The sequence below is a fragment of the Salvelinus namaycush genome, chromosome 32 (genome assembly GCF_016432855.1).
Source record: "Salvelinus namaycush isolate Seneca chromosome 32, SaNama_1.0, whole genome shotgun sequence".
NCBI classification, from domain to species: Eukaryota; Metazoa; Chordata; class Actinopteri; order Salmoniformes; family Salmonidae; genus Salvelinus; species Salvelinus namaycush.
The window spans coordinates 9,081,610-9,097,445 of NC_052338.1; the positions used below are offsets into that span (position 1 = coordinate 9,081,610).

The following is a 15,836-nucleotide window of genomic DNA, read 5'->3' on the forward strand; positions in this document are numbered from 1 at the left end:
CCTCCTGTTTCAGCATGATAATGCACGGCCCTATGTCGCAAGGATCTGTACACAATTCCTAGAAGCGGAAAATGTCCCAGTTTTTCCATGGCCTGCATACTCACCAGACCCATTGAGCATGTTTGGGAAGCTTTGGATCGACATGTACGACAGTTTGTTCCAGTTCCCACCAATATCCTGCAACTTCGCAACAGGCATTGAAGGAGTGGGACAACATCCCACAGGCCACAAACAGCCTGATCAAATCTATGCGAAGGTCAAATCTATGTCGCGCTCCATGAGTCAAATGGTGGTTACACCAGATACTGACTGGTTTTCTGATATACGCCCCTACCTTTTTTAAAGGTATCTGTGACCAACAGACGCATATCTGTATTCCCAGTCATGTGAAATCCATAGATTAGGGCATAATTAATTTATTTCAATGGACTGATTGAAATTGTTGCATGTTGCGTTTATATTTTTGTTCAGTGTAGATATGTATTGTTTCACGTTAGCCTTTGGTAGTTCTCCGCAATTTCACTTGACCTACAGGGCTGGGAATTGCCAGGGACCTCACGATATTATCACGACGCTAAGCTGTCGATACGACATGTATTGCAATTCTCACGATTCAATACGAATTTAAATGAGATACTTTGATTTTATTGCGATTCAATGTTCCAAACATATTGCTCAGCATATTTCTGCTTCAGAGAGACAAGACAGAGCCATGATAATACGATCAGTCATGGAAATAAAAGTGCTGAAAACAAAAATATGGAATACTGGAGTTTTGGTGCAGGTATAGCCAACTAGTGCACAAATAATATAGCGATATTGCCAAAACGATACAATATATCGTCACAAATAATATCCCGATATGTAACTGTATCAATTTTTCCCCTATCACCATTGCCCTACAACATAAATCACAGTATATAGCAAATTTTGGGGGCCATAAAATAGCAGCCAAGGTTTATTTACCATAAGAAGTGCCCTCAACAAGTGATATTCTTCTCAACCAATCACCAAAGAGGCTGATGATGCTGGCAGAGACGCACATGTTGACTGCAGCCTATAAAGTCACACTTGGTTCTCACAGGCCACTAGTGTAAAGCAGCATTTATTGACCCTTCTCTGAATGGCCCTGAGAGGTGATGGATGAAAGATAAGGCAGAAGGAGAGGAGTGGTAGAATAGAAGTGTTAGCTACCTGTCTGGAACTCAGGGCTCACCTGGGGGCTGCTAATGGGGCCGTAGCCCACCGAGGGTGTCCCGGGCAGGCTTGGCGACCCCAAAGAGGAGCTGATGACAGAGAAGGGCGAGCCCATGCTGCTGATGGGGCTGTTGATGTCCGAGGTGAAGGGCGGCAGAGACGTCATGGCGGCAGCTGTGGGGGTCAGAGGGGGTGAGCGCTGGCCCGAGGGAGGGGAGGACACAGAGGAGCTGTCTGGGCTGCGGGAATCTGGTGAAAAGGACAGGGATTACATGGCAGAGAGTGATGATACCCTACATACAACTCAAGTTTAAGAAAATATCATTATTGATAGTTTCCCTAGCTACAATGAAGTTAGTCGCCATACCCTAGCTCAACACCAACAATTTAAAACAGGCCACCAAAATACTTCCAATCCCGATTAAAAGACAAATACAGTGTAGCGCAGTGGTCACCAACTGGTAGATCTTCAATGCATTCCTAGTCGATCAACAAACATTTCTGTAGAAAAGTCCAAAATAAAGGCTTGCGCTCCTTTTATTGTTTGCGGTGTTGCGGTGTTGGCGGTGGGTGCACTTGATTCAAAAGCCCTGCGCAACGGGTAGGCAAAGTGTTCCCATTTTCAACCATTTCATTAGTCTGAAAAGGCAAACTCTGCCTAGCCGGCAGATCCGTGGCTAAATCGAGTGTGCCTTCTGCGCTGGCCAATCGGATAGCTCACAACACCACGTACGGCTTCCACGACCATGGCCACAGCAAAGTTTGATACAAGCCTACGTGAGATTTCATAACTTTAAAATCATGACCAGAGAGAGACTGTGAATACAGCAAAGAGCATTTGTTTCTATGAGCGAGTTCATGTCGAAGGTTATTCAGCACTGTCAACACTATTACAAAACATAAAACACTACTATAAGTAGCCAAGTGTATCCGATAACCCTGCGTTTTTATTATTATTAGTGGCTCGTCATGTCTATTTTAATATTAATAAATATTCCACTTTCTCTGGTCATAGGAATAACAGGAATTTGTGCAGAAGGAAGATGAGGTGTGACTCAAGTTTAGCCATTTAGGTGGAAGATGATATCCCCTCTCTCTGGTCAGTCTCACCTTTATTTAACTAGGCAAGTCAGCTAAGAACAAATTCTTATTTACAATGACGGCCTACCCCGGCCAAACCCGGACGACGCTGTGCCAATTGTGCGCCGCCCTATGGGACTCCCAATCACGGCCGGATGTGATAGGAGCCATACAAAAAAGGAGAGAGCAGGGACTGCTGCTCTCTCCCTTCCTCTGCTGAGACTAATGCCATGTTCAATACAACTCAGACTTCCGTGCGTTCAAAACAACTGGGAACTCAGTTCTCAGTCGAGTTCCCAGTTGTCTTGAAAGCACCATGACCATCAGATGCAGGTACCATCAGTCCAGTAAAATAGAAAAGCAAATTATTTGCGAATTATTTCAATTCATGCTCAGCTGTGGCTCACAAGTGCTACACCAACTGATCTATTTTGTTATCAAAGCTTGAGTTTTGAAATATAATATGGTCTGAGAAGAACAATATTGGCAGGCCAGGTATATAGCCAACATGCTGTGATAATGTATTAGGCCTACTGCACAAACCTCATTCTTACAGAACTGTTTTTATTAGGTTAATATTACATTTTTAAAGAAAAAATCTGAGCGATAGATCTCGGCTTGCTTTTTCTTTTTGGTACTTTTACCCCTTTTCTCCCCAATTTCGTGATATCCAATATACAGTCTTGTCCCATCGCTGCAACTCCCGTACGGACTCCGGAGAGGCGAAGGTCGAAAGCCATGCGTCCTCCGAAACACGACCCCGCCAAGCCGCACTGCTTCTTGACACATGCTTGCTTAACTCAAAAGCCAGCTGCACCAATGCGTCTCCTCCGTACAGCTAGCGACCGAAATCAGTGTGCATGCGCCCGGCCGCCACAAGGAGTTGCTAGAGCGAGATGGGACAAGGACATCCCAACCGGCCAAACCCTCCCCTAACCCGGACGACGCTGGGCCAATTCTGCGCCGCCTGATAGGTCTCCCGGTCGCGGCCGGCTGCGACACAGCCCGGGATCAAACACGGACCTGTAGTGACGCCTCTAGCACTGCAGTGCCTTAGACCGCTGCGTCACCCAGGTGGCACACGGCTGGCTTCAGGACCATGCAGACGGCTCAGAGCATGGCAGGAAGGCTGTTTGCCCGGCTGGCTGGCTTTAGGACAGCGCATAGATGCAGCTCTGCATTGAACAGTGCAACTTCTCTCAAAACAGTGCAGAGGTGAAGATAGCAGAAGATGGCTAGTTAACTGCTGTTAACATATAGCAGCTAATTGCTATATGACGTGTGTTGTAGAATGTTAAGTTCCCTATCGACTGAGGTGAATGAAGTTACAGCAGCCAATGTGATAATGACTGGAGTCAATTTATTATCATTTTTTTTTTTGCATTTGGAGTTTTTAGTGTAGAAATACAATAAATGAGCTTCAACTTTATAATAACCCCCCCCCCCCAACCCACTTTGCCATACCCTAGGTTTAGCTGAAATGAAGCTAGGCCTTATATATCTCTGGGAATAATTATGTATAAGCAATAATTAATAACAACAACCACGTTTCCATCCAACCATTTAATGCGGGTGAATTACCTAACATGAAAAAAGTAATGACCGGGCTGATGGAAACATGAAATGTTGGTACAAATTTAAAATGCCGACAGACAATTTGTTTGTTTAACATGGTGGGATCTTTTTGTGTGCAAATATAAGGTGCAAATATTGATATCATAACCATCATATCGAAGTCATGCCGTGTGGTCTTCCCACTACGACTCGGGAAAGCATGCAGTTTATTAGGCTACAGATTAAATACATTCACAAGGTGGTGAATGTGCAAGGTGATGATGAGCTTGATGCTCCTTTTGAATAAATATCGAGGGTCTTATTCTGATGACATGATGATCGATGCTTGGCTGCCGTTTGATATATACAAATAATGTCGCTCTTATCCATAATAATCTCATAATATAGGTAGCCTACCCGCACTGTATCTGCGAGCTGTTGGCTAGAGCGCATGTACCAAGACCAGAGAGGGCACATTTGCTATATAAGGGTTTTCGTGACAAAACCATCAGTTGAAAATGCGATCGAAATCAATTTAACTTGTCTTTTTTTACTTGTACATGGGAATTTGACGGCAAAAGTTATTTTCATGTGCACTACGTCATCATGCACAGGCTTTTAGCCACAAAACTAAGTTTGATGGAAACATCTCTGGTGGGTAAAATGCACATATTGTTTTATGCAGAATTTAGATTATTTGCATGAAAATCTGTCACAAATTGGATGGAAACCTAGCTAGTAATAATAATTCATTTTGTAAAGTGCATTTCCGACGCTCATTGCACATCAACAAGTATACACACCCCTTGACATTTTCCACAATGTTGTGTTACAAAGTGGGATAAAAATTTATTTATTTGTCAACGATCTACACAAAAAACTCTGTAATGTCAAAGTTGAAGAAAAAGTAACTTTGTTTTTATCAATGGAAAATAAAACAAATATATCTTGATATATCTTGATTAGATAAGTATTCAACCCCGAGTCAATACATGATAGAATAACCTTTGGCAGCTATTACAGCTGTGAGTCTTTCTAAATCGAAGATCTTTGCACACCTGGATTGCACAATATTTAAAAAAAATATTCAAGCTCTGTCAAGTCGGTTGTTGATCACTGATAGACTACCATTTAAGTCTTGCCATAGATTTCCAGGGCAGATTTAAGTCAAAACTGTATCTAGGCCACTCAAGAACAGTCAATATAGTCTTGGTAAGTAACGCCAGTCTATATTAGGCCTTGTGTTTTAGGTAATTGTTCCTGAAAGTTACATAACATTGTTTAAATCAATTCAAACTTTATTTGTCACATGCGCCGAATACAACGCTTACTTATAAGCCCTTAACCAACCATGCTTCTAAGAAGTTAAGAAAAAAAGTGAACTAAAAAAATAGATAAGAAATAGAAAATAAATGTAACAAATAATTCAACAGCAGCAGTAAAATAACAATAGCGAGGCTATATACAAGGGGTACCGGTACAGAGTCAATGTGCGGGGGGCACCGGTTATTCGAGGTAATATGTACATGTAGGTAGAGTTAAAGTGACTATGCATAGATAATAAACAGATTAGCAGCAGCGTAAAAGAGGGGTCTGGGTAGCCCTTTGATTAGCTGTTCAGGAGTCTTATGGCTTGGGGGTAGAAGCTGTTAAGAAGCCTTTTGGACCTAGACTTGGCGCTCCGGTATCGCTTGCCGTGCAGTAGCAGAGAGAACAGTCCATGACTAGGGTATCTCCAAGTGTCTGGTGGAATAGACTGAACCAGGTTTTCCTCTAGGATTTTGCTTGTGCTTAGCTCTATTCCGTTTCTTTGTACCCTAAAAAACTCCCTAGTCCTTGCCGGTGACAAGAAAACTCATAAAATGATGCAACTACCACCATGCTTGAAAATATGAAGAGTGGTACTTAGTGATGTGTTTGATTTGCCCCGTACATAACTGTCTGTCCTGAATACAACTTTTTTGCAGTATTACTTTAGTGCCTTATTGCAAACAGGATGCATGTTTTGGATTATTTATATTCTGCTACTCTGCTTCTCCTATCACAGCCATTAAACTCTGATTTAAAATCACCATTGGCCTCATGGTGAAATCCCTGAGCGTTTTTTCCCTCTTTGGCAACTCGAATTAGAAAGGGCGCCTGTATCTTTGTAGTGACACACTGTCCAAAGTGTAATTAATAAATACTTGAAGGGATATTCAATGTCTACTTCTATTTTTTTACCCACCTACCAATAGGTGCCCTTCTTTGGAAACCATTGGAAAACTTCCCTCGTCTTTATAGTTGAATCGGTGCTTGAAATTCACTGCTCGACTGAGGGACCTTACAGATAATTGTATGTGTGGGGTACAGCAATAGGGTAGTCATTGAAAAATCAAGTTAAACACTATTATTGTACACAGATTGAGTCTATGCAACTTATTAAGCACATTTCTACTCCTGAAATAATTTAGGTTTGCCATAATAACAGGGTTGAATACTTGACTCAAGACATTTCAGCTTTTCATTTTTTATTAATTTGTAATCATTTCGAAAAACAAAATTCCACTGTGACATAGGGTATTATGTGTAGATCAGTGACCAAATCTAAATGTAATACATTTTAAATTCAGGCTATAACACATAATGTGGAAAAAGTCAAGGGGAGGTGGGGTACTTTTTGAAGGCACTGTTAGAAAACAAAATTCAGCAACAATACAGTAAGATGTACAGAAAACAAATCACAATACATCAAACCATTGGCTACTAATACAAAACAAGAGATTATGCAATTAATTTTGTATTTATTTAACCTTTATTTAACTAGGCAAGTCAGTTAAGAATAAATTCTTATTTACAATGACGGCCTACACCATCATAAAACATAAAAAGCTAGCTCGAATAGGTAGGTCTTTAGTTGTGTTTTAAAAAAGGAAATTGAAGCTGCCTCCTTGACATGTGTAGGTCACCCATGATGCACAGGCTTGTAGCTGGTGTGACCAGCCTGTTTGAGTCTGACAATCGTAGTGTGCGTGCAGGAGAATAGTTCTCTATACGTTGGCATATGTATTTAGGTGCATCACCCTTGAGGGCCTGTATTGAACAGGAAGCCAATGGAGGTTGAATAAAGCAGAGTAGTTTGATTAATCAGGCTGTATTTAAACAATTGGTATATACAGCCTGAAACAAATGACTGTAAAATCGTGTAAATGTTCCTTACCAGCCAGAATGTTGAATAAAATGACATTTGAACTTAATCTACCAGTTGTCTGTGGTGTTGGTCCTTCAGATGGTCGAAATACAAGACAAAATATCAACAGGAAAGTATTGTTTATTGTTAAGAGCGCCGGTAGTGAAGTTTCTATTATCACCTGGCACGTGCAAAACCATGTAAATACCTGATGACTTCAGTTTGTATGCATGCATCGTTTGCTCATGACCGAAGGCATGTGCACAAGATGGAAGTACATGCACGCAAAGCCCGCATACTTACTGAAGTCAAGTTATATTAGTCGTATGTACGGGATACACAGTCCAACTAAACGCATACTTGCAGGTTCCTTCTCGACAATGCAACAATAAGAAATAATAAAATATAAGAATACAAAGTCAAAGGCTCAGTAGAATAGTTAATACAGGAAAACACAATGTATAGCCCAATATTTCCACGTGTTTAGGGGAAGGGAGATTTGGGGGCAAGTGTTTAAATTGTGCAGTATTTAACACTCATAATAAGAGTCTGGTAGCAGCAGTTGTGTTGTATGAGTGGATATCTGTGTGTGAGTGCATGTGTGCGTAGAGTCAGTGCAGGTGGTCCATCCCGTTCAGCAGTCTCATGGCTTGTAGAAAGAAACTGTCTCGGAGCCTGTTGATATCAGACATACTCCAATACTGTCTGCCCGACGATAGGGGAGTGAACACTTCGGGGCTGTGGTCCTTGATGCTGATGGCTTTCCTCAGGCACCATTTTGAGCAGACGTTTTGAGTAGACGTCCTGCATGGGTGGGAGCACGGTCCCAATTATGTACTTATGTCTCCTGACCTCTCCTGTCTCAGCCTCCAGTATTTATGCTGCAGTAGTTTGTGTCGGGGGGCTAGGGTCAGTCTGTTATATCTGGAGTACTTCTCCAGTGTCCTGTGTGAATTTAAGTGTGCTCTCTCTAATTCTCTCTTTCTCTCTCTCGGGGGACCTGAGCCCTAGGACCATGCCTCAGGACTACCTGGCATGATGACTCCTTGCTGTCCCCAGTCCACCTGGCTGTGCTGCTGCTCCAGTTTGAACTGTTCTGCCTGCGGCTATGGAACCCTGACCTGTTCACTGGACGTGCTACCTGTCCCAGACCTGCTGTTTTCAACTCTCTAGAGACAGCAGGAGTGGTAGAGATACTCTCAATGATCGGCTATGAAAAGCCAACTGACATTTACTCCTGAGGTGATGACCTGTTGCACCCTTGACAACCACTGTGATTATTATTATTTGACCATGCTGGTCATCTATGAACGTTTGATCATCTTGCCCATGTACTGTTATAATTTCCACCCGGCACAGCCAGAAGAAGACTGGCCACCCCTCATAGCCTGGTTCCTCTCTAGGTTTCTTCCTAGGTTTTTGCCTTTCTAGGGAGTTTTTCCTAGCCACCATGCTTCTACACCTGCATTGCTTGCTGTTTGGGGTTTTAGGCTGGGTTTCTGTACATCACTTTGAGATATCAGCTGATGTAAGAAGGGCTATATAAATTCATTTGATTTGATACTTGTGTCAGCAGGTGTTTACATGGTTTTACGCATGTGCCAGGTGATAGACATTTCTAATTCAGTACCAGCACTCTAAACAGTTTGGTAAACAATACTTTCCTATTAAATTTCGATCATCTGAAGGACTTACACCACAGACAACCGGTAAATTCAAATATAATTTTATTCAACATTCTGGCTTGAAAGGAACATTTACACAATTTAGCGGTCATTATTTTCAAGCAGTAAATACCAATAATTGTGTATTAGATGCTAAATAATCAGACAATTGGGGTGATATGTTTTTTTTGTGTAGTTTGTGAGAGCATCCTGGTAGCTATAGCTAACTAAGCTATTCAGTAAGGTAACGTTAGCTTAGTAACTTATGTTAGTAACTTATGCCTTGAGCCAATGTTTTATTTATTTAACTAGGCAAGTCAAATATTGTTAGCAAGCTAACTAGTATAGTTAACCACTGGAACATAAAGACAAAGTGTAAACGTGGCTTGACAGCTAGCGAACTTCATTCGAAAACACCGATGGCCTTCTTACCTCTGCTGTCGCCCATGACTGCCTCTTTGGTGGAAAAGACGCGCTGCGACACCGATAGACGTGCTTCAATCACCCTGCCCAACTCAAGACCGCGGACTGAGTGAGGCCCGGGCCAGAGTTGTTTTTGGCGGACCAAAAACAGGGCTGAAAAAAATCCAAAACAAAATAATGAAATAACAGCCGCAAATGTCTACATTTGGCATCAGACCCGTGCGTTGACAGTTAAGTCTTCCCTAACATGAGCCATGAGGACCCATTCTCATTAGTGTATGTGTGCATTTTGGCCAAGAAGCATATCGTTTGCTGGCTAACTAGCCTAGCCCGACTGGGTAACAGAACAAGCTAATAACAAACCACTTAGCTAGCTAACGTCAGCTATCTACAACTACTATCTAACTAGATTGCTACAAACGCTGAGTCGACAAAATATTGGCCTGTAGACAGTGCAGCCATAAAGGAATGAGCGTTTTGTATCATTGGTACAGCTAGCTGGCTAGCGTAGTGCAACAACCAACCAGAGAAAACTCGCAGGTGATAACGTTAGTTGGTCAGTTTGGAAACAATTCATATTAGCTATTCATTTCCCCAACAGTAAGATATAACGTTAATGGTAAAACAAACTATGCTATGCATCAACAATAATTATAACCAGCTACTAACGTTATTGATCGTGCAGTTTCTTCGCATGAAAATATATGGTGGTAGGTCAGGCAGGCCACGAGTTCTTCCTCTCTCCCCACTTTCCCTCGTCGTCAGTCCTCCCTTCCCCTGCCCTGCTGCCTGTGGTTGACTGAGTAACGTTAGCTACTGTACCAAAGACAGTACAGTCTGAAGAGGTTTTATAATTAAAAAATACTATAAATCTGAACGTCTGTAATGAGCATTATGATACATTTACATGACACTTTAATAACATGCAGCCAGGTTCCCCATTAACATTACATGGGGAATATTAACACTGGGGCCTCTCAAGGGTGTGTACTTAGTCGCCTCCTGTATTCCCTGTTCACCCACGACTGCGTGGCCAAACATGACTCCAACACCATCATTAAGTTTGCTGACGACACAACAAGTGGTAGGCCTGATCACAGACAACGATGAGACGGCCTATAGGGAGGAGGTCAGAGAACTGGCAGTGCGGTGCCAAGACAACAACCTCTCCCTCAATGTGAGTAAGACAAAGGAGCTGATCGTGGACTACAGGAAAAGGTGGTCCGATCAGGCCCCCATTAACATCGACAGGGCTGTAGTGGAGCGGGTCGAGAGTTTCAAGTTCCTTGGTGTAAACATCACCAACAAACTATCATGGTCCAAACATACCAAGACAGTCGTGAAGAGGGCACGACAACACCTTTTCCTCCTCAGGAGACTGAAAAGATTTGGCATGGGTCCCCAGATCCTCAAAAGGTTCTACAGCTGCACCATCGAGAGCATCCTGACCGGTTGTATCACTGCCTGGTATGGCAACTGCTCGGCATCTGACCGTAAGGCGCTACAGAGAGTAGTGCGAACGGCCCAGTACATCACTAGGGCCAAGCTTCCTGCCATCTAGGACCTATATAATAGGCGGTGTCAGAGGAAAGCCCATAAAATTGTCAGAGACTCCAGTCACCCAAGTCATAGACTGTTTTCTCTGCTACCGCACGGCAATCGGTACCGGAGCGCCAAGTCTAGGACCAAAAGGCTCATCAACAGCTTGTACCCCCAACCCATTCGACTGCTGAACAATTCATAAAAATTGCCACCAGACAATTTACGTTGACCCACCCCTCCTCCCCTCTTGTACACTACTGCTACTCGCTGTTTGTTTGTTACCTATGCATAGTCACTTTGCCCCCACCTACATGTACAGATTACCTCAACTAGCTTGTACTCCTGCACACTGACTCGGTACCGGTGCCCCCTGTATATAGCCTCGTTATTCTTATTGTGTTACTTTTTATTATTACTTTTTATTTTAGCCTACTTGGTAAATAATTTCCTCTTCTTGAACTGCACTGTTGGTTAAGGGCTTGTAAGTAAGCGTTTCACGGTAAAGTCTACACTTGTTGTATTCAGCGCATGTTGATTTAAACAATGGTATGTAACTGAATGTCTAGAATTAGAACAATATTCAAAATTCTAAAAGTTGGCCAAACTCTAAATATATACTGCTTCTCCAATAGAGTGGTTGGTTGTTTAGCAACAAAAATGACGTGTAAATAAATGAACAATGAGCACTAGTCTCTCAAATACATTGTTACAATTCTAACCATATTAGCATAGACTTGACATCAGTCAACACCTCAAAACAAGTCATGGTATTGTAGTGACCTTTCACAGACAGCTGTGTGTTATGAGTTATGCTGTTAATTTGTTGTGTTGTACTTTCATTTTTTTAGGGGGTGGATCAGCTTTAGTATTGCGGATAGATTGTCGCTTCAATCAATGTAAATGTCTGCATCATTTCCAATCCCCCATATATTTTGGGGGGGGTAAATATATATATTCATAAACAATAACACTTAGGCTTCTACTTCCAGCTTATACATACTATATACATTTTACAGACACAATCTATTTTACAATGGTTATATTTTGTTTATTTTTTGTCCTGGCCTTCCTCTATTTCTGATGTCCATCCAGTTTGATTTCTATTTACCATATATTTGTGTTGTGTTGTACTTCTCAGTACCCAGTGTTCGCGGGGTCCGACATGCCAGTCAATTTACTATCTGCCAACCACGGGAATGCCTGGAATGTTCCGGTGCCGGGCATCCTTGTGGTTGGTGGAGCGGCGAGGGGTTTGGAAGGTGGTTGGAGCATCGCAAGTTTAAATTATGATTATTAATTTTTTTTATGTAACCTTTACTTAGCTAGGCAAGTCAGTTAAGAACAATTTCTTATTTACAATGACGGCCAAACCCGGACGACGCTGGGCCAATTGTGCGCCGCCGGATGGGACTCCAAATCACGGCCGGATGTGATACAGCCTGGACCATGCTTAGGCATTGTTCTCGCTCTTTACGTCTGGTCTTAACAAGTGATGTGTCACTGTTGTTTGATACTGTTTTCCTTGGTTTATTTGGTGTGGGCTACGGCCAAACAGTAGCCTGTGTTGAATTTGGTTAATAAACCGGGAATTCGTAAACGCGATAATCTGTCTGGACATTTGCTAATTTATGGATCATCTAGCCAGGTCATTACAGTATCAAGACCAAACTAGATGATAACTTTACAAGTAAAGTTGTGGAGCTTGTTTGAACTTTTTCAATTATTTTTGTGATAATGGAATAAGTTAAAAGTTTTACTATACTATTTAAAGCAAAGCAGTTACATACACTGAGTGTACAAAACATTAGGAACTGCTCTTTCCATGACATAGACTGACCAGGTGAAAGCTATGATCCCTTACTGATGTCACCTGCTAAATCCACTTCAATCAGTGTAGAGGAAGGGGAGGAGACAGGTTAAAGAAGGATTTTTAAGCCTTGAGACAATTGAAACATGGATTGTGTATGTGTGCCATTCAGAGGGTGAATGGGCAAGACAGAAGATTTACGTTTTAAAACTTTGAATGGGGTATGGTAGTAGGTGACAGGTGCACCAGTTTGAGTGTGTCAACCTTATTACTTTGGATTGTGGGGAAGTTGGATCACAAAAATGTCAAAACTACGGTTGTTGCGTGTGAAAGCTGACACGAGACAAAATGATCTTCTGTCAGAAGATGGGAATAAAAGGCAGGATCATAAGGACAACAATCTCAGGAAAACAAAGCAACTCTGAATCAATGTTTTTTTTTAAATAAATGCACGATTTACTTTTGTAAAACATTTGTGTAAATGAAGGTTGATTTTAGTTGTATGATGTAATGATTAGAATGTTTTAGGTTATTATTTAGGGAGAGAAATATTATGGTGCATCTAGTGATGACATCTCTTTTAAAAGTATTTTTGTGGTACGTTGAACTATGTAGAATAGGTTTGTATGTAGACCTACTGCTAGCTAGCTGTAAGTCTAATTAATAAACTCTTTAGGCTAACAATGATTACTGAAAAGTACATTTCATGAAGAAAATGTGGTGCGCTTGCTAGCTTGTTTTTTTTCATGTGATTTGGTGACTGGTTATAGTTGAAAAAGTAGGTAGATAGGATAGCCTGAATATGTGAAAGTTGGTTTGGTGTCTAGTTTGAACGGTTAAAGAGTTAAATGTTTTATTGTTGTCCTGTAAATGGTTCAGTGCCTATAATTTAGGCTGTGTGTAGAATGGGGCATAAAGGAAATTACCTCTACTACTAAATTACTACTAGATTATAGTGATAAGGAAAACAGCATACAAATTTGGCTTGTGTATTCATTTGCCTATAACTAATCATAATTCCATTATGTTTACATAAAAACGAGAATACTTCAAAATGAGAAGATCCTGCCATGGAAAAGACAACTGGTTGGACATAAAGTGTAAAGGAGGGGAAATAACTCCCACCATGCAGCAGGACACCTTCAGCTGTGGTGTCTTTGTAATGCAGGTTTGATAGTTATATTTTCAATAATGAATGGTTAGCTATTATGTGACAATTAGATCAAAAGCTCTATTTTATTTTTTGGTGTAGATGGCCAAGGAAGTTGCACAGAACTTCCCCAACATCCCCTCCCAAATTGATATGGAACCTTCAAAAACACATGGAGCAACTGCGAAAAGAAATGCCTGAGGATATACTAAAAATGTCTGGTAATGACATTTAATTCAAAGTAAATGTAAATTCTTTATTTTTATGTAGTTGTGTGGGACAGCCATATGTTCAGTTTATGCCTATGATTTCAGAGTTCAACAAAGCCAACAACTGCTTCATGTGTGCCACTGATAAAGAACCTGGATGTGGCCCAAAGACTGATTGGGTTAGTAACTTAATTTAACATGTTTATAATCTCTTAACAGTGATGGCATGTAAGACAATTTATGATATAACACAATGGATGGCTAATCCGTCATTCATCGTACTGCATTGATATTATTTATAACGTGTTACGCTTTGTTTTGTTTTAGAATTTTTTGCATGCCAACGGTGGTTCCATGTGCCGTAACTAGGAATGAAGACAAAAGAGTTCAACAGAGTAATGAACACAAACTGGAAGTGCAGTCTGAAATGTACATCAACCAGGGATAAAGAGAAAGTTAACACTGTGATATGTTTCATACTTATTTGAAGTTAACGGTTTGTTGACATTTTGGAAAAGATTAAAGGTCTCCAATTTCTGTTTAATTTGTCTATTACATTTTTTTTCATTGATTTACTGGCCACAATTACTATGGTTACATGTTCAGTATATGTATTGACCAGCAAACCCACTGCAGCCTACCTCACTAGCTCACTCTCCATCCCTGCTTTGGACAATTAATAGCATGACTCTCGTACTTTGCCCTTTTCCTTTATGATTGATATTAACGACGAAAGGAGAAATTATCTGTCTCTCTACTATTGTGTACCGCTGTTAAATACTGTGGAAAAATAAAAAAACGGGAAAATAAGTACTTAGAACTACCAATTATTATAGATAAATATTAAAGAAAAGGGTAAACAAAACACTGGACTGAACCCCCTAATTGTCAAACTAATATTAATGTACAGCAATATAGAAGAGACATAACTAGAGGTTATGCAATATGGGTGTATCGTGTGCAATATGTGTCTATGCCATCGGGTTAGCTAGAACCAGTTTTGAAAGTTTTAGGCGTAATGATTAAATAGCTATTGAAATATGAAACATTTGATTTGTCACTATGTTGACGGTCCCTAACTGCTGTTGGTGGACGGAAGTCAAACTACAGGCGAATAACCAACCTGAAACTGTCTTTACCTCGGTCATTAAAACATGGACCGGCGGGAAAGTGCGCGGCCTTCATTCGCTTTAAGTGCATACTGATGAAGTATTTTTTCCCCTGCCTCTGTTCCTGCCTATTTAATAATGGGCCATTCTAAATCGAAACTAATTTGACATATTACTAAAGACTAGATTCAATTTAGAATAGTCTGATGGGTGAAAATGTGATAATTTGATGAGAGAACAGTTTGAGTCAAGGAACGGAGCGCACGCTTTTTCCCGACTTTCTCAAATCATCAATAGCCTATAGTCGCATCATGCAGCCCATTTATGTTTTGATTTCTAAGACATACTAAGGTTTGTATCAACTAAAGTTGCCATGTAACTCTAAATAATGTGTATAGGACCTGTTTCAAATGATCACTTTGACGCTCAACATAGAGAAAGGCCCTAAAAAGTGTCAGACTTCAGCCACCCTAGTCGTAGACTGTCCCCTCCCCCTTGTACGCTGCTGCTACGCTCTGTTTATTATCTTATGTAACTTAGTAACTTTAACGCTACCTACATATTATCTCAATTACCTCGAATAACCGGTGCCCCCGCACAATGACTCTGTACCGGTACCCCCTGTATATAGTCTCACTATTGTTATTTTACAGAGCAGCAGGTAGGTAGTGTCGTGGAAAATCGGTTCAAATATAACGCTTTACAAGAACTTGTGAAATCAAACATGCTTTTAATACAATTGTATAGCAATCTGGAATGTCCCGCGGAACACACACCTTCCCAGAGCACTGGCTCCCATATTTATACACACATAGTATTATGTCCATCCCTTATGCAAATGAAGTTTCTCTTCTTAAGTCATTCACCACCATTATCTTTTAGTTCAAGCTTCCTACTTGTTCACGCCCAATAACGCCCATATCTGCTTTCAG

General features: G+C 41.0%; 1 protein-coding gene and 1 long non-coding RNA gene across 4 annotated transcripts in view; one reads left to right on the forward strand and one right to left on the reverse strand.

Moving 5' to 3' along the window:
* The window catches only part of LOC120027144 (retinoic acid receptor RXR-beta-A-like), a 28,487-nt gene extending 18,639 nt beyond the window's left edge, over positions 1–9,848 (reverse strand). For all 3 annotated transcript variants that reach the window (XM_038972006.1, XM_038972005.1, XM_038972004.1), the window contains exons 1-3: positions 9,757–9,848; positions 9,097–9,240; positions 1,217–1,446 (exon numbers count right to left, since the gene is read on the reverse strand). In XM_038972006.1, coding sequence (XP_038827934.1) covers positions 1,217–1,446; positions 9,097–9,112 — 246 coding nt within the window. In that variant the 5' untranslated portion in view covers positions 9,113–9,240; positions 9,757–9,848. The remainder of the gene's footprint in view (positions 1–1,216; positions 1,447–9,096; positions 9,241–9,756) is intronic.
* Positions 9,849–13,484: 3,636 nt separating this feature from the next.
* Positions 13,485–14,242, forward strand: LOC120027027. Its single transcript, XR_005473267.1, has 4 exons — positions 13,485–13,604; positions 13,689–13,807; positions 13,901–13,974; positions 14,123–14,242. It is a non-coding gene; the product is annotated as an uncharacterized LOC120027027 (long non-coding RNA).
* The last annotated feature ends 1,594 nt before the right edge of the window (positions 14,243–15,836 follow it).